The sequence below is a fragment of the Nannobrachium achirus genome (genome assembly GCF_963921795.1).
Source record: "Nannobrachium achirus genome assembly, chromosome: 15".
NCBI lineage: Eukaryota > Metazoa > Chordata > Actinopteri > Myctophiformes > Myctophidae > Nannobrachium > Nannobrachium achirus.
The window spans coordinates 19,144,234-19,163,473 of record NC_137822.1 but is presented as its reverse complement, the minus strand read 5'-3'; the positions used below and the strand labels follow the sequence as shown (position 1 = coordinate 19,163,473).

Genomic DNA, 19,240 nt, shown 5'->3' with positions numbered 1-19,240 from the left:
TAGTGCCCTTACTAAAGTGCTACAGTACAACTCTCCACAGTGTTGTTCAGAGTAGGGTGTCATTATGGCACACAATTGATACATATACAGTCAGAGCACAATCAGTACAAGGTTACACAATATAAATAAACTCCAAATATAAATCTACCATACAGATATCTAAGAAATTACTTAATTTGTTATAAAACACAGCAATCATGATTTGTTTGGCTTAGATGGGTTATTCATAATTTCTTGTGGTTTGCACAAACTGTTTAAAGACATGTCATCTTCACTTTGCCATAGTGCCAGTCAAGTCAGACAATTGTTTCCACTGGAGTATCTATAGAACAGGTAACCAATTACTGGCCAAATGGTGAGTGCAAATTCATACATTAAACAAAGTTCAGCAATGATGGCAAATGTCCACAATATGAGATGCTTTTCAGTTCCTTGTTGGGCACAGTAAATTAAAATGTTAATATACAGACATTTAGAGGTTTATTATATTTCAAGATTAATTTGATTGTGACATAGCCCAACTCTGTTAAAAATACACCTTTGTGACAAGTGAATTGTCTCTCCTCGGTTGGAAAACATAAGCATTGGCTTACATAAATGGAACATCAAGTGTAACATTACTGACATTAGTGTTAAATGCTGGTCCTTAGCTAAACTAAATTAAGTGTCATAGTCTTTCCCTTCTCCCCTATGTGATATCAACATGGGCCTCATTTATAAAGACTACTTGCATATGTAAAAAAATATATATACAGCCTGTAAATTACTCACAATAATTCATGCACAAGCTGAGATGTATAGAACTTCAACTTGACATGAGAAGGTAGCTAAGAATGCACTGGTTTTGTATATACTGTAGACATGGTAGTCATTGGCCACCAGTGGTCTGCATCAGACAGCTTAGTTTATCCAATAGTCCTTCCTGTCTCTGGGTTAGGGTTCCATGGTCACATTGAGACATGATTACCCTAGAAAACATGACACTAGTCACTGCACCCTCCGTTGCATTCAGGTCATGGGGGCAGTAGAACTGGTTCGACACAAATTCAAGGTCAATTTAATGCCTCCTGTTCACCGTTGGAGCTCTCCGCATCTGCAACTTCTAAAAGTCTCTCCAACTGGCCCTGCAGTCTCTACATGTCACTGTAATTAATTTATATGCTGGTTCTGAATGAAAATGAATTCATTTGGAGAAAATCTTGACAATATAGTATGCATCAAGCAGCAGCTTGTTTTGATACGATGCCTTCTTCCTAGAGTATAATGACACAGATGTTTCAGGCTGCTAATATGTTTTGGCCTGGACTAGAGCCTTCATCAGAACGCACCCAGCTGACGTACTAGTAAAATAAGGGAATGTAAATCCAAGCTTAAGTCTTGCATTTGGACTTTACACTCATCTGGTGTTTTTATACTAAGCATTGACTGTATCTCTACTATAAGATGGTTGAGTTCAGGGCTTGAAGTACAAGAAGATGCGAATGTATCAATATCAACAGCAGCACAATCTCCCTTTTACCTCTACTTGACAAAGACCATCACTGCATCTTTCCTCATTTCTATCCGATCACCCCCATGTAACCACCACACACCATACTATAAATCTTTCCCCATCTCCATATCAACCTGCCCTTTTCTCCTCACTCTCATCCTTTGACTCTTTGCTTTCCACAGACTCTTCCACTTTCACATTTTGATCTACCCTTTTCACCTTCTGGACAGTTTGTCTAAACCCTTTTGTCCATTCTCATCTGCTCGTTGGCTGTCCAACATCAGGTTTTCAGGGTGTTCAGATAAGTAAGCCTTGTTAATCTCTCGTTTTTAGCGTGCGAGAAATTGTTGGCAAACAGAACTCTTTCCACAAGATGTTTTGCACATATAGTCCATTGACAATGTGCATTGTTACAATAGCAACCCCACGCCAAGCTCAACTGGCATTTACATTGCGTGAATCAGAATATGACAGCCAAATGCCTTCAATCGTCACTCCACAACTCCTCCCTTATGTCAGCCTCTCTCTTCAAGTCAGACATAATTCTTCTCTTGAAACCTAACTTAACCCATCTGATGTCATACTATGGAGACTGGCATTAGTCCTCTCAAACCAGTTTGACTTCAAGGTAGATTTATCCTGATTTAAATTGACTGTAGTTGCATGCCAGTGCACTGAAAATAGCTGATCTACAAGTTCACAACATGCATAACTAATGCATAACCAAGTATAAACTAGGCTTGCTAAGACAATTCTTACTTTCACTGATGTACTCCTCACCACAACTGCTGCTCAAACGTGCAGTTCTCTGCCATATGCCTTGAACCTGAAACACCTGATCAATCTTTTTGCCCACAAAATGTATCATGTTCCCATCAGAAAACAACATTACTAAGGCCACTGAATGAAAATAACTTCTTGGGGGGGAAATCTTGTTCACATGGTGTAATTTTAGGATGGGTTGTGGGAATATGCATTGCCCTAATGTAGAAAAGGGATATACCAACTGTATTTGTATTTAAGCAAAGCAGATTTTCTTTTTGTGCTGACAAAATAATTTAGTGTTCAACTTAAAGATACATTGTGCGATATGGGGCCCCCTACCAATGTAGAGGGGGAATTATGGTAACAAGCCATTGTTTTTCAAAATAAGCCAGATCTCCCCATCCCCTGTGACACTTTCCTCTGGCTCCCCATACTCAAGTAATGTCTTATCGTGCACCAATAGACTACAACAGAGAAATTGAGACAAACCTAGCTACTACTACTAGCCTGTCTTTTGTTAGCATGTCAAGTGAAGAGGTAGGTAGTTTAAATGTATTAAACAAATACATTATCAGTTTGCACACTGCAGGCCTCCCGTAGCACAATTTCTAAAGTTGATAATATTTTTAAACCCCCAAACTGGGACCTTGAATGAACCTGCACATTTATGCACACGCATGTTCATGTATGAAAAGATTCAATTGCAGGCGCACATACAGTATACAGTATGCACATCATAGTTGTTTTCATAAGAATGGGGGACAATTGTTTCAGCTCTTAGTACATTGTTAAATACTTAACACACGAGCACCTTTCAACAGAACAGAACAGAACATGATAAACGTTTATGTAAGTGTTGAAGTAAAAGCAAAGTATTATTTGCATCGTGGTGAAATGGTGAAAATTGAATACAGGAACATTTTAGTGTTGATATTTGTCAAGACCAGGTTTTGTCTCAGACAAAACAGAACAATTTTCTGCATGCAGGCCATTAAGGAAGAGACTGAAGTCTGAGGAAGAGCCTGCTTTCACTCACTCTTTATATAGTGCTATGGAGGCTAACGGTTGATTATTTCACAAGGATTTTATACATTCTATGTATTATCCAGCATCTGTCCTGATGTTTTTTGGATGTGCATGCTTTTATTTTGATAACTTTTTTGCCCTATTCAAAAGTAAAAAAAAAAAAAAAAAAAACTACAATTGCACAACTTGTTGCATTGTAGAGCAATGCGAGTTAAAGCCAAGACAGATTTACATGTTGGCTGATAGGGTTGGTTGTTACTTTAAAGCAGGGGTTTTCAACCAGGGACCACCAACCTGCCTAAGAATCAACCTGGGGACCACTGTTGTGGTGGGAGGGGATATGGGCATGGTGTTGGGGGAAAAGCTTAAAATGAAATAATGCTTGATTTAAATGTGTTGCACGATACAATACTACCTTTATAATATGGTCCCCACTCCTTGTTTTTGTCACAGTACATTTGCACACACTTGAAATGTGTCCTCTACCATCTTCTAACTATTAGGAACAGTGGGCTATTGCCATCAATACAGTGGTTAGCAATTAGGGGTTAAATGTCTTGCTCAGACACAAACTGGGCCGGGGGTGAACCGGGGACCTTCTGTTTCCGAGGCGGCCTCTCCACCCATTCAGCTATGGCTGAATTTCATTCGGTTTATGTGATGCTTCTGAAGCAGTCAAAGGTGTGTCTGGCTTTGCGTTGTATTATGTGTCCAGGCCTCTTCCACTCCAGCAGAGCGGATCTTTTCCAGTGCAGGAGATACAATAGGTACAAAAAGGTTATGTCTGGCTTCAGAAAGAGCAGACTTGTTTATGTGAAGACTTATAAGTGGGACGAGGCACTCGGATGGCACAGTGGTAAAGTGCCTGCCCACCACCAGGGACACTTTCCGTGGTGCATCCGGCTGTCGACACAATTGGCCTGTGTTCGGGGGAGGTAAGCCGGGTGGGGAGGGTGATATTTGTCACAGCACATACTCCTACACCTACAGGCTTCTGTCAGCAGGAGGTGTTGGGCCAGAGAGGAGGTCTGTTGGCTCTATATCCTCCCAGTGGGAGCTACTCACTGGCAGCAGGCGAGTCAGTATGATACAACAGCAGTGACAACACACATGTGGGGAGGAATTAAGTGGCATAACATAAAGCAGAAAACAAAAAAAATAAATGGAAAAATAAGTGACTATAACTGAAGCAGCATATCCGTTCTGTCAAGTCATGTCAATTATACTCAATTTATGATGTTTTAACCACTTAAGGCCTACGTCATACAGCATTGTATGATGGTTAGAAAATGTTTGCCTATAATGACATGCCCAAATTATGGACGCCAGGTGGGAAGTGGTTAAAATGGCCGTTTGGTTTAAATGCATATTTTATTCAGTTAAATTCAAATTACTTTCTGTCAGTCTGTGACGTCAGTACTATGACGTCAGAGTACTGTAGAAAGACGGCGGACAGACATTCCGTAAATTAATAGTTAGATGATCGTTTAACAATTTCAGCACTGTCAGTAGTGTAGAGTGATGCTGCGTGTTGTACTCAAGTACTTAGAGTTACAGTACATGACCGATATTCAAATCAAGTACTCCTTTGGTATCAGAGCCATTTCAAAAGACACAAGTATTCAGGCTGGTATTGTAATTTTCTAAACAATGCCCAGCCCTGTTGGTCAGTAGCGTTACGTCTTAATGAAACTTTCATTCTGTACAACGCATAATCACATATTATTTTCAGTCCTTATATGAATATCTTTCATATATATTGTAAGAAACTCTTGACGTCAACGTTATGTCAGTCTCAATTAAACTGCTGCTGCTGCTGAGCAGAGTGCAATATCTTTGTTTGTGATTGCTTCACAGGCCTTATGAATATAAAACATATCGCACAATGCAGATTTAAGGTGTGTTTTACAAATGAGGCCCAATGCATCTACATGTAACATACACACAAGAGCACACCTACATATAGAGTTTAAATCAGAAGCAACCTTTTTGTTGTATTGACCCCTCAAAACTTCTTTGTATCTCTACCTTGGTTGCAGGTCTGGATAGAATACTCCGTGCATTACACCTTCAATCACAACATTTGAAAAGGTATCTATGGAGAAGACGAAAACAATATTTTGTTAAAAATATGCACTTCTATGTGTATGGTTGTAGTAAACAATCTTGCATGGTTAATCTTGCAAAAGATGCAACTGGAATATGGAAAAGGTAGTGTACAGTAGAGAAGTGGTTCTCAAAGTGGATTCCAGGAACTCTATGGTTTCTTAGGGGGTTCTAAATTGACCCATACAAGGCTGCAACTCTGAGAGTGTACAAATGGAACCAAATGAACCTGTGTGGTCAGAGTTAAGGGGAGACCTTGAAATGTGAACGTTTGAGAAACACTGGTGTATAATAGTGGTATGTTTGTGATAGTAGTGTGTAGTGTATTGTAAGTAAAGTGGTATGATCTTACCATGGGTGGATGGGAGCAGATAGGGGTCTCTCAGAAAGAGCATAACTGGTTGGTGTGAAAGTTTACTGTAAAAAGAACCCACAATCAGCTTAGTGGCTCAGACTGATATGAACAAATCAACAATACTGCAGAAACAGAGTGGTACAAAGGCAGTGGAAACAGCATATTTCAAGAAGTACAGAACAATTTAAAATGGGCAGAACACTTAACTCTTCTGAGCTTTTAATTATTCTGGAGAAGAAAAAAATTGATAAAGAAATGTAAAAAGACTTACCTTGATTCTTCAGATTCCGTTTCAAATGACCTTGAGTGAAAGAAAAACATATTATGTGTGATCTAGATCGAGAAAATGTATCTCACACTGTAAATGGGAACTCTAGACTCACTCAACAGCACAAAACTACTCAAGCGGCGGTTTCTTTTTATGGAAAACCCATAGCTCAAACTCACCCACAGCTTTCTGTTTTTGGCACTGAAGGAAAATGGCGGATATTCAGGAAATCCAGGAATATCTTTGGAAGAACCTCATTCTCCATGATTATAGTCTATAAAGAAGGGGAAAAAAGGCAAATTACAGTGTATATGATGGACAAGAACACAAACCTATCTGCATAGCTCGTGTTGGGTTAAACCAAATCGTTGTCATTTGTTATTCTTTTTAACTGTCAACTTTAGTCCACGTAGTTTGTATTGATTCAATGTTTCATGATTCAAATTACAGTCATATATAACATTATATAATATTAGATAATTTATTCCAAGACAGTATAATATTTCTAGACTGTACCCTGTTGTAACCCAAAGGTTATATGGGGATAGGGGCAACGGTGCCAGAGATATGAGTAGGGAAAAAGTGTGACGTGACAGACAGACAGACAGCCGGTGGAGCTTTTCAAAGGGGCCAGGGGCGAGTTGATAAAATGACAACATTAATGATACATGACAACTTCTGTCTTTCATTTAACAACTGACAATGTTTTCTGGCAAATGAATGGTATTGAATTTGCATGAGATGATAAAATTAAAGTGAAAGCATCCGTCCATTTTGGCTCTTGCTGAGGTTCATCTTTTCTGCTACTCTGAATGAGTGCACACAGTTTTCTGGATGATTAATCATGTAATAGTAACGTAATTAGGCTGTAATTACAGATAAGATAATAACTTTTTTTATTGATTCATTGATTGATTGGTGGGCCCGTCAAAATTGTGCCACGTGCCTGAGTTTAAGAATCACTGACTTATACCACACTTATTAGTCAGTCCATCCATCCATCCATCCATCTTCAAACGCTTATCCGGGAACACCTACTGTATTAGTGCGGTCATAATATTTTAATTGTTGCATTACACTATATTCTGTTGTTGATTAAATAAGCAATGTTTTGGTTGTTATTTTGAATTATTTTGTTTTGTTTTCCATGTCAGATAAGAAAGACATGCAACATAGAGGTATGTTGAGTTAGGGTTAGACATATGACATATGTTCCCAGAAGAAGAACTTCTGGGCTGAAACCATTATATCTCTGGGCCGGAAGTCAGCCCAGCTCAGAATCTGAGCTGCACAAGTATGGGTAACTGGAGGCAAGGCTGGCGCCGGAGGTTACCCGTGTCTCAGAAGAAATCGCAACACCCCTGCAGCCCACGCTCACAAGCTCACAACATTGCACTGCTACAACGCATAGCAATGCAATTGTAGATCTGCTCTTTCTGGGCTGTATTTTTATGCTTTCTTCAAAGCTAATTGAGGATCAAATTACATTCAAGCCTAATTTGTTTTAGATTTAAACTTCACACAGGCGTTGAGTGGAGATGCCGGTACCTGCAGATAGAGCTCCAGACCAAGCCGCCTCTGCTCCAGGACCTTGGGAACCCAGTTCCTCACATGTTTAGAAGGGATCTCAGGTGGCTTTATGCTCTTCTTTAACTAGTTGTGTTTAAAGATCAGATCACAAATTAAGAAAAATTAAGAAAAATCCAATCACAACAAGTACACAACACATAACTACCTAGTACTACTAGATTGCACACAAACTCACCATTTTATGCAGAGTATGAAATTCACTGTAGCGCTTCTCAACAGCATGCTGCCTACCATTCATGAGCACATCTATATTAAATACCTGAAAAGGGGGAAAAACAAAAAGAAACGATAGATTTGTGTGTCGCTACAAGCACTGTGAGTCAACTGTATTTTTGTTGTTTCAGTTTGGCTCAAGACATGATGTACGGTATGTCACGAGTTTCTCAGAAAATGTACACACCACTTCTATCTCACACAGTACATTATGCAAGGCAGGCAGTGATTATCTGTGTCAGCTAGTTATCAGGAAACATCTGGTTGCTCTTATGCAAATGTGAATGCACTAATGACTCCTCCTGACACTCTCCCACTTCCCTCAACTTGATCTGTTCCTTAAATTTCTGTAGGCCTCTTTGTCGTATCACCGTACATGTTGTTGTTCAAGATAAAGAAAATGGATTGCTTGGACCAAGACTGTCAGAGGTGTATTTAATCGATTCTGACATTTTAAATGTCAAAATCAATCAAAATAAATCTCTGAGAGTCCCATGGCTAGAGAATCACGCATACAAAAAAATATGTGTTATTCTTGTGATCTTTGAATAGAGCACAATCTCGATTTTGGAACTATCCTCAGTGGGGCGAACAACATAAGACAACATAATGTTAGCAAGTGTATCTGGTTGTCAATGTGACTCACTGTAACATTTTTGTTGTAATGTTTACACCTGCTGATGAATACAATACAGGATCACTCCCTAGGTGAATCAGACAGGTGCCCTCTGCCCTGCTTATTATTGCCCCTTTTTGTTTGTTCCCTTTTTATTCTGAGACCTGGCTGCACTAAATTGATTGATTGGATACTTTATAAGCAGTTTACATAGGAAAGGACATGACAGTACAGTTCAGATAAGGTCTACTAAAATGATTTAAACACCAAAAAGGTATTTGTACTTACTATAGTTAATAGTTAATTTGTAGATTTGGATTATTATTACAAAACTTACATTAACAACTTCAGCCCTTTCGGCCATTTGTAAATAGACAATCTACAAGCTCACAATGCGTTGCAGGTCTCTCTTTTCAAAAATATTTTTACACATTTGAAAACTTGAAATGGGACATTCTGCATAATGAGTACTTTTACTTTTGGTACTTTAAGTACATTTTGAAGTACATTTTGACTTGTAACAGAGTATTTCTACATTTAATCTACCTTTCCCACCACTGACTGTAGCATTGCTTGCTATAAAAATAATAACCCGAATCTCTTGTCAGCAGAGGCATAATCGTAGAGACAACTTGTCAAAGCAGAATGTTTGCTTGATGTAATTAATTAAACATTTGCAGTTTATCTTGAGGGCGACCATAATAACAAGTTGGCTGCCAATCCAAATATATGACAGCTATTAGGAGACAGACGACAGACAGGCAGAAATTGAGAGTATCTTACCGTGTATCCTTTCTCAATCGAGCTGTTTTCTGAACGGAATGATGGTATTGAAACCCTGACGGGATGCATTGTCACAAAACAACAACATCAAGGAGGACAGAGCATAGTATATAGCTATCTATTTATGGGACAGAGACACCAACCAAGCCAGCTTTGAAGCAGTACACAAGCAGTAGGCTAAATACTGCTGTTGGTCACTCTCCAGTCCAGTCCCCCTGATAAAAATAATTTCTTGTACCAGAGCAAAGCTGTTCAAAGCATCATCGCTGCCACCTAGTGAAGTGGAGTAAAGTGACACCCTAGTGGCTGGGGAGTGGGGACTCAGATTATTAGAGTGACACCTGGTCAAATTATAAGAAAAACTGTTTTTCTTTGCATGCCAAAAGAAAGTTGCCAATGAACAGTGGTGTAAAAAGTAATAACAATTCTTATTTAAGTAAAAGTACCAATACTTCATTGTAGATATACATATACTCTGTTACAATTGCAAGTAGTAAGTCCTGTATTCAACATTTACTTGCAAAGTACAAGTAGGCCTATTCGTATCAAAATGTACTTAAATTAACAAAAGTAGAAAGTAGACTACTTATTATGCAATGTCACAATTGTTTCAAATGTAGAAATATTTAATCACAATGCATCGATCTTGTAGATCGGCTATTTTCAAATGGCCCTATAGGGCTGAAGTTGTTAATGTAGGTTTTGTAGTTTTCAAATAAATGTAGTGGAGTAAAAGCTACAATATTTGGATCCAAGATGTAGTAGTAGTAGAAGTAAGTACCATATTGGAAATACTCAAGTCATGTACAAATATCTCAAAATTGTACTTAGGCACAGTATAAAGTAAATTTACTTAGTTACTTTCCACCACTGCCAATGACGAATGTGCAAAAAGCTAGGTTGCTTAGAAGGAAAAGTGCAGATTTTCATATAAGAAAAAGTGTTCAAATCCACCCCTGTCCCACCCCTGGCATATTGATCAACTATGCTCGTATTATGTTCTAAATACTGCCAGTATACAGTACATAGAGATGCATGCAGTAGATATGTTATGCAGTATACAAGCAGTACTGCCCAACAAGCTTTAGAAATAGATTGTGTGTGCACGTGCGCATCTGGAAGTTTAAAAAGAGTGTCACAATGTTTTATTCAAGTATATTTCACCAAAGGATTTGCAGTAAAATGAGCTTCCTTCATTCAATATAAATATAACAAATAGTTTCTTCAGCTTAAACAGTTCTATAGTGATAGATAGACTGCACCATTTGGGCAAGCTGGTTTGAGGGTTTTTATTTTGCTGGACTTAACTAGTTGTTGCCGTTTTCTCTTTAATTAGGTAAGGTAAGAAATGCAAGCACAAAGTTAAAATGGAATATAAGCTAATAAAAAGTTAACAAGATAAAACAAAATGAACGGGTGAAAGGCAAAGATGAAAAACAATATGCCTGTATAAAAATATGTACAAACAACTTTATCAAGCTCACATTTTGAGTCTTCAACTGTCATTATCTGGTACTAAGTACTACGTTTCTGGTAAGTTTAAATACCTGAAATCCATGTCAAATACCTTTATCAAATTTGCTATTATATATAATATAAAAAAATAACCCTCAATGCAATCCTTAAGTACTTTGAATATTTAATGTGTAGCTGAGTACAGAAAAAGTCATTTGGAAAAGAGCTAACATTCACAATTCATACTGGTTTCTTATTATGCAGTCCTCGTCTTCACTGTCATTATAGAACTGCTCCACAGAGTAGCTGTGAATGACTGTAATCAATACCTGAAACACAAAATATCATATTATATCACTATTTATAAAACAAATACCATATCATGTTTGAATTAATCCAAAATAGCATGCGTACGTTTCCTTAAAATTTAAATGGCAATTTGGCAACACACAAACATATTTGTCTCATAAATGTGAGACACATTATACAGTGTATGTGTCGACAAAGACCAGACCATAAGAAGAAATATCGGTGCATAGGAGTAAATATTCCTTTAGCAACAAGGGGCCTTCATGGCCCCAAATGCCAGGGACCCTAAAGTAAGAAGACTTACTAACAAGATTTGTTAACATTTTGCGAAAATAGCCTTTCAACAAGCTCACAAGGCATGTGGCTTGTTGTGAGCTTGTCGATCAGCTATTGTTGAATAGCCGAAAAATAAAATAAGTGTCAATCACCCTTAGGGTCCCCGCACCCCACGTTGAGAACCAGTGTACTAAATGTTTAAATTAATTTGAGAACAAAATAGTCATACTTACGGTGACATGTGGCAGCCTGATGCATAGGCATAGTTGCCAGTGTAGCGAACATCACAGCGTACTATGTTGTTGCTATAGTCCTGTTCTGGTACCTGATAGCTAGGGTTTACAGCGATCTAGAGAAAAAGAACAGAGGGGAGATCATATCCTCACTGCCAGGTGTCAACATTGAATGTCCGAACCGTTTGTTTTCAGGAAATGTGGGGAAAAAAAGAAAGAAAAATGTGTTCTAATGGATCCAATGTAGTTATTATTTAATAACAAGCTCTTGTTAATATGTTTCATTGGATAAACAGTTAAAACCCACAGACAGCCTGGGCATATTATTATAGGAGAAAACTTTAAATCTTAAACCTCTTCAAAATGTTTCACAAATATGTCTCAATGTGAGCTTGGACCTCAACTATTTTGTTATGTGACACTGTCACTACTTTTGTGTGACACTGTCATATGACAAGGTATAAAATACGGTAGTCATTTTGAAACCACACAGAAAGGAGATATATATTATATATTATATAAATGAACATTAAAATAGAGATAAAGTCACCCATGCTACTGTATGTACTGTAGCCTATAAGCTCAACTGAGATTCTCAAACATGCAGTAATTGTGCTTTAGGGGTAAAACTTTCTTTAATGGGGCGGGGCTCTTTAACGAAGAAGTGTGCCAGCTATGTCATCTGGTATTCCAACAAACCTTGAGTACATAGTTTCCAGGTTTCACATCTGTGATGTCAATCCACTGGCAGTCAATGTCAGCATTATAAGTATCATAACATCCTGGACTCAGCCCCTGTAATTTTGAAAAACATAATCGTAAAACAGCTGATTTTCAAATCACAATCACTGTTTATTTGCCATACAACACAATATTTAGGGCCAACCATTTTCAATATTGAACTATGTCATTAATATATCTTAGAGGAGTTGTGTGGAAATACAAAAATTCTGTGTTGCCTAGAACTGGAGGATTGATTTTGGGGTTTGTAGTACACCGAGACGACATCACACCGGTGTACTTTACAATACAAACCCCCAAATCAATCCTCCAGTTCTAGGCAACACAAAAGGGGGGAATGTTGTCTTTATTTCCACACAACTCCTCTAAGGTATATTAATGATATAGTTCAATATTGAAAATGGGTGGTTTTCCCCTTTAAGGTGGTAAAAAAAAAAATCTGTAAATATCTAACATCAAGATTTAGGACTGAGAGTTTGTTGTAGACCAGCGATTCTGAAAAATGACAAGGACCCCAAATCGCAGTATTTGGCCACAGACCCACATGAGAAGATTTGTCTACATTTTGTCAACATTTAGAAAATAGAAGTTCACAACATGTTTGTAGATGAGTAGCTATATTTTCGTCCCTGCCTTACCCCTTATCCCTAACTTCTTTGCCTTTTTTACTATTTTGAAAAACATTTAAAAATACTTCAAATAGACGATCGACACAAGCTTTTAGATCAGCTATTTGAACTATTTAAAAAAAATCAAAATAGTAAAAAAATGGCAAAAAGGTTTAGGGATAAGGGGTAAGGCATGGAAAAACATAGGGCCAATAGGCTTGAAGATTTGGCCATTTTCGAATAACATGGTTAAACCGTTCCTCATTTTTTGCTGGGGACCACCTGGAAGCCCCCTCAAGGACCCCTGAGAAACAGTGTGGTAGGTAGGAGTTTCAGAGGTCACCTGGGTGTGTGCAGTGCATGCAAATCTCCTGTAGTAGCCATAGTCACAGGAGGTGTCCTCCAGGCAGAAGCTGGCCTTGTGGCCCTCCGCCATCGACCTCTGAGTGCTGGAATCCAGTAGCTCATAGTGGCTGAACTCATCCATGCTGTGGTAATGCCTGAGAATACAGCAACGCTATGTTTAACCAGTGGTGGGAAAAGCACTTACATTTTGTACTTATGTAAAAGTATCAACACTGCAGTGTAGAAATACTCCGGTAAAAGTCCGGTAATCAAAATTGGCTTGAGTAAAAGTACAAAAGCATTGGCAACAACATATACTTTTTCCTTCTTATAATCTTTATCCCACGATTTTGTAAACCATTTTTTTCACCCAGTGCCTTGCCTAACCTGTAATCCTGGTTTCTGCTCTCCCTCTGCCACGCTGGCCAGGGGGAGGCTTTATAGAAACCAGGATTACTGCATGTTTTTGTGAGGGTATCTACCCTAGGAGAAATGGGGAGAACATGCAAACTCCACACAGAAGGGCCCTTTCGCCAACCCCACCTAGGGTGTGGGCGCTGATGACGCAGAGGAGAGACCACGCCCCCAGCGCCCACAGTGTCCCTTGGTGGGAATCGAACCCAGGACCTTCTAGCTGTGAGGCGACAGTATTACCAACTGCACCACCGTGCCCCCTTTTAAAAAAAAACATAATGATAAAACACCTGATTTTCAAATCACAATCACTGTTTATTGTTATCGTAATGTACCAAAATAAAGGTACTCATTATTGCAGAATGTCCAGTTTCACAAGTTATCATTTGTCTAAACTCTAAAGTGTATACGAATCTTTTGAAAATAGCAGATCTACAAGCTCACAACGCGTCATGATGCGACGCGTTGTGAGCTTGTAGATCGACTATTGCTGACGTGGTTAATGTATGTTTTGTAATAATAATCTAATTCTACAAAGTAAATAATAGTAACTAAAGTTTTCAAAAAATTGTAGTGGAGAAAAATGAACAATATTTGCCTCTGAGATGTAGTGTAGTAGATAACAAAATTGGAAATACTCATGTAAAGTAGAAGTAACTGAAAATTGTACTTACTGTAAGTACAGTACTTGAGTAAATGTTCTTAGTTACTTAGTAACTAAATGTAGGCTAAATGAATTCAGTAGGACCCAAGGTCATTATAGTTAATATTATAATAGCTCTGAACCATGTTGTTTTTCAGCATTCCAATAAGAATGGCTGAACATTTTGAATGATTTGGTCTCTTAAGCCCTATTTAGCACTGTTGTACGATGATGTAGTGCAAAAATAGCGGATCTACAAGCTCACAGCTCCATACTGTAGCTTGTTGTTGTTGCTGTTGTTTTTGAAGATTTGGGAAAATCTTTGAAGCTTTTCACCTATAACGACATGACCACAAGCACCATTAATGAATAATGTTATTGTAGTTACAATGTATAAACTAAACTAAAGTTGTTATCAAACTTAATCCAAATTATGTTACCAATCAGCTTGAACATTTTTACATTTTCTATTGAGTTTACTTAAAAAAAGAAAACAGCCAAAAAGTAAAATCTAAGATTTAGATTTTAGTGTGTACAGAACATACAGTATGTCGATCATTGGCGCTGTGCCAGATGTACTCCTTACTTGGGATTAGAAAAGTGGATTGCTTATGTTAGGACATAACTATGGAATGAGGTAGTCTAACCCTGATAGTGAGGAATTGAGATATGTGAGCACTTTCCCATGTGTTCACTAAAAGGAAGGTTCACCATTCTTCATTTCTCAGCTGGGTTTAATTTTATCGCAACTGTTTATTGCATTTCTTTGTGTAAACCGTATAGATATTTCAGTGGTTGGGCACACACAATGGATTTAAGCTGAAATATAAATAAATATAAGTATTACGTTTTAACCACTTAAAGGGATAGTTCACTCCCAAAATAATAATTTGTCTATTGATTACTATACGATTATATACGATTATATATATATATATATATATATATATATATATATATATATATATATATATTTTTTTTTTTTTTTTTTTTTTTTGGGTGAAGTTCTATAAGCCCTATATATTTTGTACAACACATAGTGACAACAAGTTGCAATGTTGTGAGCTTGTAGATCAGCTATTTGAACTATTTTTTAAATTGTCATTGTTTTGAATTAATGGTCACCTATAATGACCCAAAGTAGGGATTCCAGAGTGAAAGTGGTTCAGGATTAAACATAGTATGGTACTGTACATTTCAGCACAAATTATGTTGTTCTTGTTAGGCTACATTGATTAAAATGCTCCTTAACCCAAGTTATATGATTAGAGGAAGTGTTTTTCTTTTTATTTAAAATAAACTTATTATGTTTTAATAGTCATTCATCATTAAACAACATGCTATGTGAGTCTTAATTTAGAGGTGTAGGAAAGAGGTAGCCAAATGTTCAATGATGGCAATATTTTCCTTCAAAGGCCTTGTCTGTAATTGCACTATGGCACCCTCTGTTGAAACAATGTTGCCTGAGTAGCAGTTGTGTTAACATATTCTTGTATTAGATCGAAGACGTTTTTCCATAAGAGTTAAGCTCCAAGACTGGCTATGTTTAGGTTATGGCTAGCTGGGGCCTGCTACTGTTGATATACAGTAGTTCTGGCTGTGATTCTCTATCATTGTTTGGGCTAAAGTTGCACATGCAGGCTGTCTTCTCAAAGTCTAGGAGTTCCCCCAATACACACATACTGTGAACTACTCATCTGATGAGTGCTTGCTTCTCTCTTTTCATTTTATATGCCAGCTATTTCCCAAAATATATCTTAAAGCCTAGGCTTTAAACACTCCAAATTCATTAAAGGCCCAGTTCACCTCTGGGACTTATTTTATTGTTGTTTGGGACACGATCAACACAATCCTGAGTTGACCATGATGCATTTTGCATCATGTGATGCAAAATGCATCACTAGTCATGCTGAAATACAAAAATATCTCAAAACACAGATTGAACACAAAAAATAACTCTGGATTGTGTTAGATCGTGTCCCAAACAACAATAAAATAAGATCTGGTTGTCCCAGAGGTGAACTGGGCCTTTAAGGGCCTCAACCAGGAATTGATGAGAATCCTGTGTTGGTTCGCAATATATTTCATGTCAAGGACCACCAAATGTACAGTATATATTTGGATGCAGAGTTTGCAGACCCCCACCTGAAAATGTTTTGTGCCAGGGACCAGGGATACACAATTTGTGTTGTTAAACTATAAATCTGATGTATAATAGATGACGTATTTTGCTGGGAACCCCTGGAACCCCCTAAAGAACCCCTGGTTTACATACTTTTTCTTGCACAACGGTAAAAAAAAGTGGGGGGAATAAGAAGAAGGAAAAAAAGAAAGGCGATGAGGACAAATATTTTGTCAGCAAGAGCACCGCACTAAGGAAAATCCAATATCCAAAGCCAGAACATGTTCTTTTCCAAGCAGCGCTTGAATGTTGAGACACTGAGGCCTAATTTAATATATTGTTGTGTACATCGGTGTCGTGCGCCAAACATAACAACAGATCTACGAGCTCACACCACCGTATGATGGATTGTAAATCAAACGTTACATTAAAGACTGATGTGTATACTCACTGGTGACAGCTGTGCCATTCCCATGAGTAGCGTGGTCTGCTAGGCAGGAAGTCTGCTGTGCCCTGGTTCTTTACCCGCTGAGGGAATCTCAGCAACATACGAGTGTCATAGTCTCTCACCTCCCCTCTGTAGGCCGAACTGAATGTACAAACAAAACACCATCACAATTATTAATATATATATATATATATATATATATATATATATATATATATATATATATATATAGTATAAACTAACTAGTAAGAGGTCACCCCACAGTGATGTGGACGACATCAGGGATCTCCATATATGGCCATGAAAGGGATTTGTTCCCCTGGCATCACAGGGATCTCCATATCTCCATATATGGGCATAAAAGGGATTTGTTCCCCCTGGCATCACAGGGATCTCTCTAACAGGGCATCATTAATATTGATGACATCAGGGAACTCCATATATGGGCATATAAAAGGGATTCTGTTAGTGTGACATCACAGTGAAGCCAGAGCGTGATGTCAGAGCGGCAAACCCATTCTGGTAGGGTGGTTCCCCTGACAACACAGTGACATGAGAGCACGATGACATCATGATGACACATTGTTACGGTCTATGGGTTTGCCCATAGACCGTATACACGTCTACACAGAGACAAGCTGTGACGTCTCTCACGGTAAACTGCAATCACTGCATGCCATGAAGATAATAATCTCAGTAATCTCTTTTCATGTCAAATGCCTCCTCATCTGGGGAGCAGTTTCCCTGAATTAAGGCAGGCTAAGTGCAAATTGTGGATGGAAAAAAATATTCTCCAAGTAGGCCTACTGCATATTATGACTGTTTGGGTTTCGTTTAATGACTTTACCAGTGGTAATTCTTTCTCTCTCTCTCTCTCTCTCTCTCTCTCTCTCTCTCTCTCTCTCTCTCTCTCTCTCTCTCTCTCTCAATCTCTCTCTCTCCTCTTTCTTTCTTTTCTCTCTCCCAGGGAAACTACAGTGATTAAACCTCAGAGAATATCCCACCACTCCACCCTTAAGGATTAGTGGTAGGACTCTATTACTTTACTCCAGTGCATGGTACCACAAGGGCTACCCTGGACCACTTTAGGTGGTTGTTGTGGTCCACTGATCACACATGGGCCATGACAGTCAGCAAACCCACTTCTACTCTCCCACAGAGGTTTTGATTATGGCCTACCTTGACAAACAGTTTTCTTCGGCTGCACATCTGAGATTGTACATTGGAACCCTCTGAACATATATAGAGGACTGGATGTAGTAGGGGTCTGGCACTAGATCAGGCAGTCCTAAAAAAGAAAAAAAAAATGTTGCATAACTTTTTCAAAAATAAATCTTAGTAATAACAACAAGGGCAACTCCGTTTTTAGTTAGTCACTTTACATTTTCTTACCATACTGATGATACCTTGTGCCATATCCGGGTCTTGATCTGGGCCTCGGTCTCTCATACGCGTCATAGTAATTGTAATAGGGATTATCTCTATCAGTAGACTTGTATGGGTCATTATAAGGGTCATCACCAACCATCATGTCTTCTCTTCTCGGTAGCGGTGGGCTAACACTGGGTTTATCCACGGTGTCATTCTTTGTGTTATTGGCCAGCGTTTCTGCGTGGACCCTTGGATGGGCATCCTGATTGTGGCGGTGGTGGTCATGCCCTCCCAGACGTCTTGGAACCTGAGGTGGGAGCCAGCGCAGACCGTCGGTGCGCCCTCCGGAGTCGGAGGCTGTCTGCGCAGTAGCTTCGGGCTTCGGTACCTGGTTGGAGGTTTCCAGCTGTTTTCCTGCCACCCCTGCAGTCACGTCTCCATCGCGAATGATGGTGACAGGTCTTGCTTGCACTTGCTCCTTAGATGCGCCCCTTTGCCTCGGTGGCTGGTACTCGGAACCATGACTTAATATACTAAAAACCTTGCCGTTGTGTGACCACTGTAGCGTCTGCCGAAGAGCCGTCCTTTGGTTATTCCCTAGCCTTGTTTCTGGATTCCTCTGAGAATTAACATCTTGCGGTATGAAAACAAATAAACAGATGCATGTGTATGCGTAAAGTGGCGTGCCAAAAATGCGTAATCCCATGACGGATCCAATTTGAATGGATTTGTCTGTGCCCAAACAAGTATTTCGAATAATTGGAATATAGCCTCCCTTTAATTTAAAATGACTTAATTTCTAAAGCATGTCCAAACAATAGAAAAACACATCTGGACTCATACCTCTCCGCGTCAACTCATATCGTTCTGTTCCACGGCTTGCAGATGCGGGCCAAGTGAGATGGGGAGGAGGAGCTCAGAGTCCTGCTGCTCACATAACGAGTGGATAGCCTACGTGAGGAGTGATCATTCGACTTGTTTGATAACGCTTCAAGTTCCCGGAGCACGTGCACTGCAGCTTTGCTCGTGTTACATAAAGGTGAGGATGATATTGTAGGCTA

General features: G+C 38.8%; 2 protein-coding genes across 2 annotated transcripts; both read right to left on the bottom strand.

Annotated features, from left to right (window-relative positions):
- Positions 1-5: 5 nt before the first annotated feature.
- snx24 (sorting nexin 24) lies at positions 6-9,370 on the bottom strand. Its single transcript, XM_080743219.1, has 7 exons — positions 9,215-9,370; positions 7,778-7,861; positions 7,561-7,665; positions 6,192-6,286; positions 6,016-6,045; positions 5,742-5,806; positions 6-5,378 (listed from the first exon to the last, which is right to left on the bottom strand). Exons 1-7 carry the CDS (start codon positions 9,281-9,283, stop codon positions 5,308-5,310), a joined length of 519 nt encoding a protein of 172 aa, XP_080599345.1. The 5' UTR covers positions 9,284-9,370; the 3' UTR covers positions 6-5,307.
- A 2,113-nt stretch (positions 9,371-11,483) lies between these two features.
- Positions 11,484-18,885, bottom strand: loxa (lysyl oxidase a; the record flags this gene model as incomplete). The annotated part of the gene is made up of 6 exons (XM_080742529.1): positions 11,484-11,603; positions 12,187-12,282; positions 13,180-13,336; positions 16,812-16,949; positions 17,988-18,096; positions 18,201-18,885. The coding sequence occupies 6 exons, from the start codon at positions 18,883-18,885 to the stop codon at positions 11,484-11,486; spliced, it is 1,305 nt and encodes a 434-aa protein (XP_080598655.1).
- Positions 18,886-19,240: the final 355 nt, after the last annotated feature.

Bases quoted from the DNA above. Each gene is read 5' to 3' on its own strand.
- snx24 (XM_080743219.1), bottom strand. From the start codon at position 9,283: ATGCATCCCGTCAGGGTTTCAATACCATCATTCCGTTCAGAAAACAGC. The intron at 7,666-7,777 runs GTGAGTTTGTGT...AAACACAACTAG, and splicing joins TTCATACTCTGCATAAAATG to TTAAAGAAGAGCATAAAGCC. The intron at 5,379-5,741 runs GTAAGATCATAC...TCTTCTCCATAG, and splicing joins TCTGCTCCCATCCACCCATG to ATACCTTTTCAAATGTTGTG.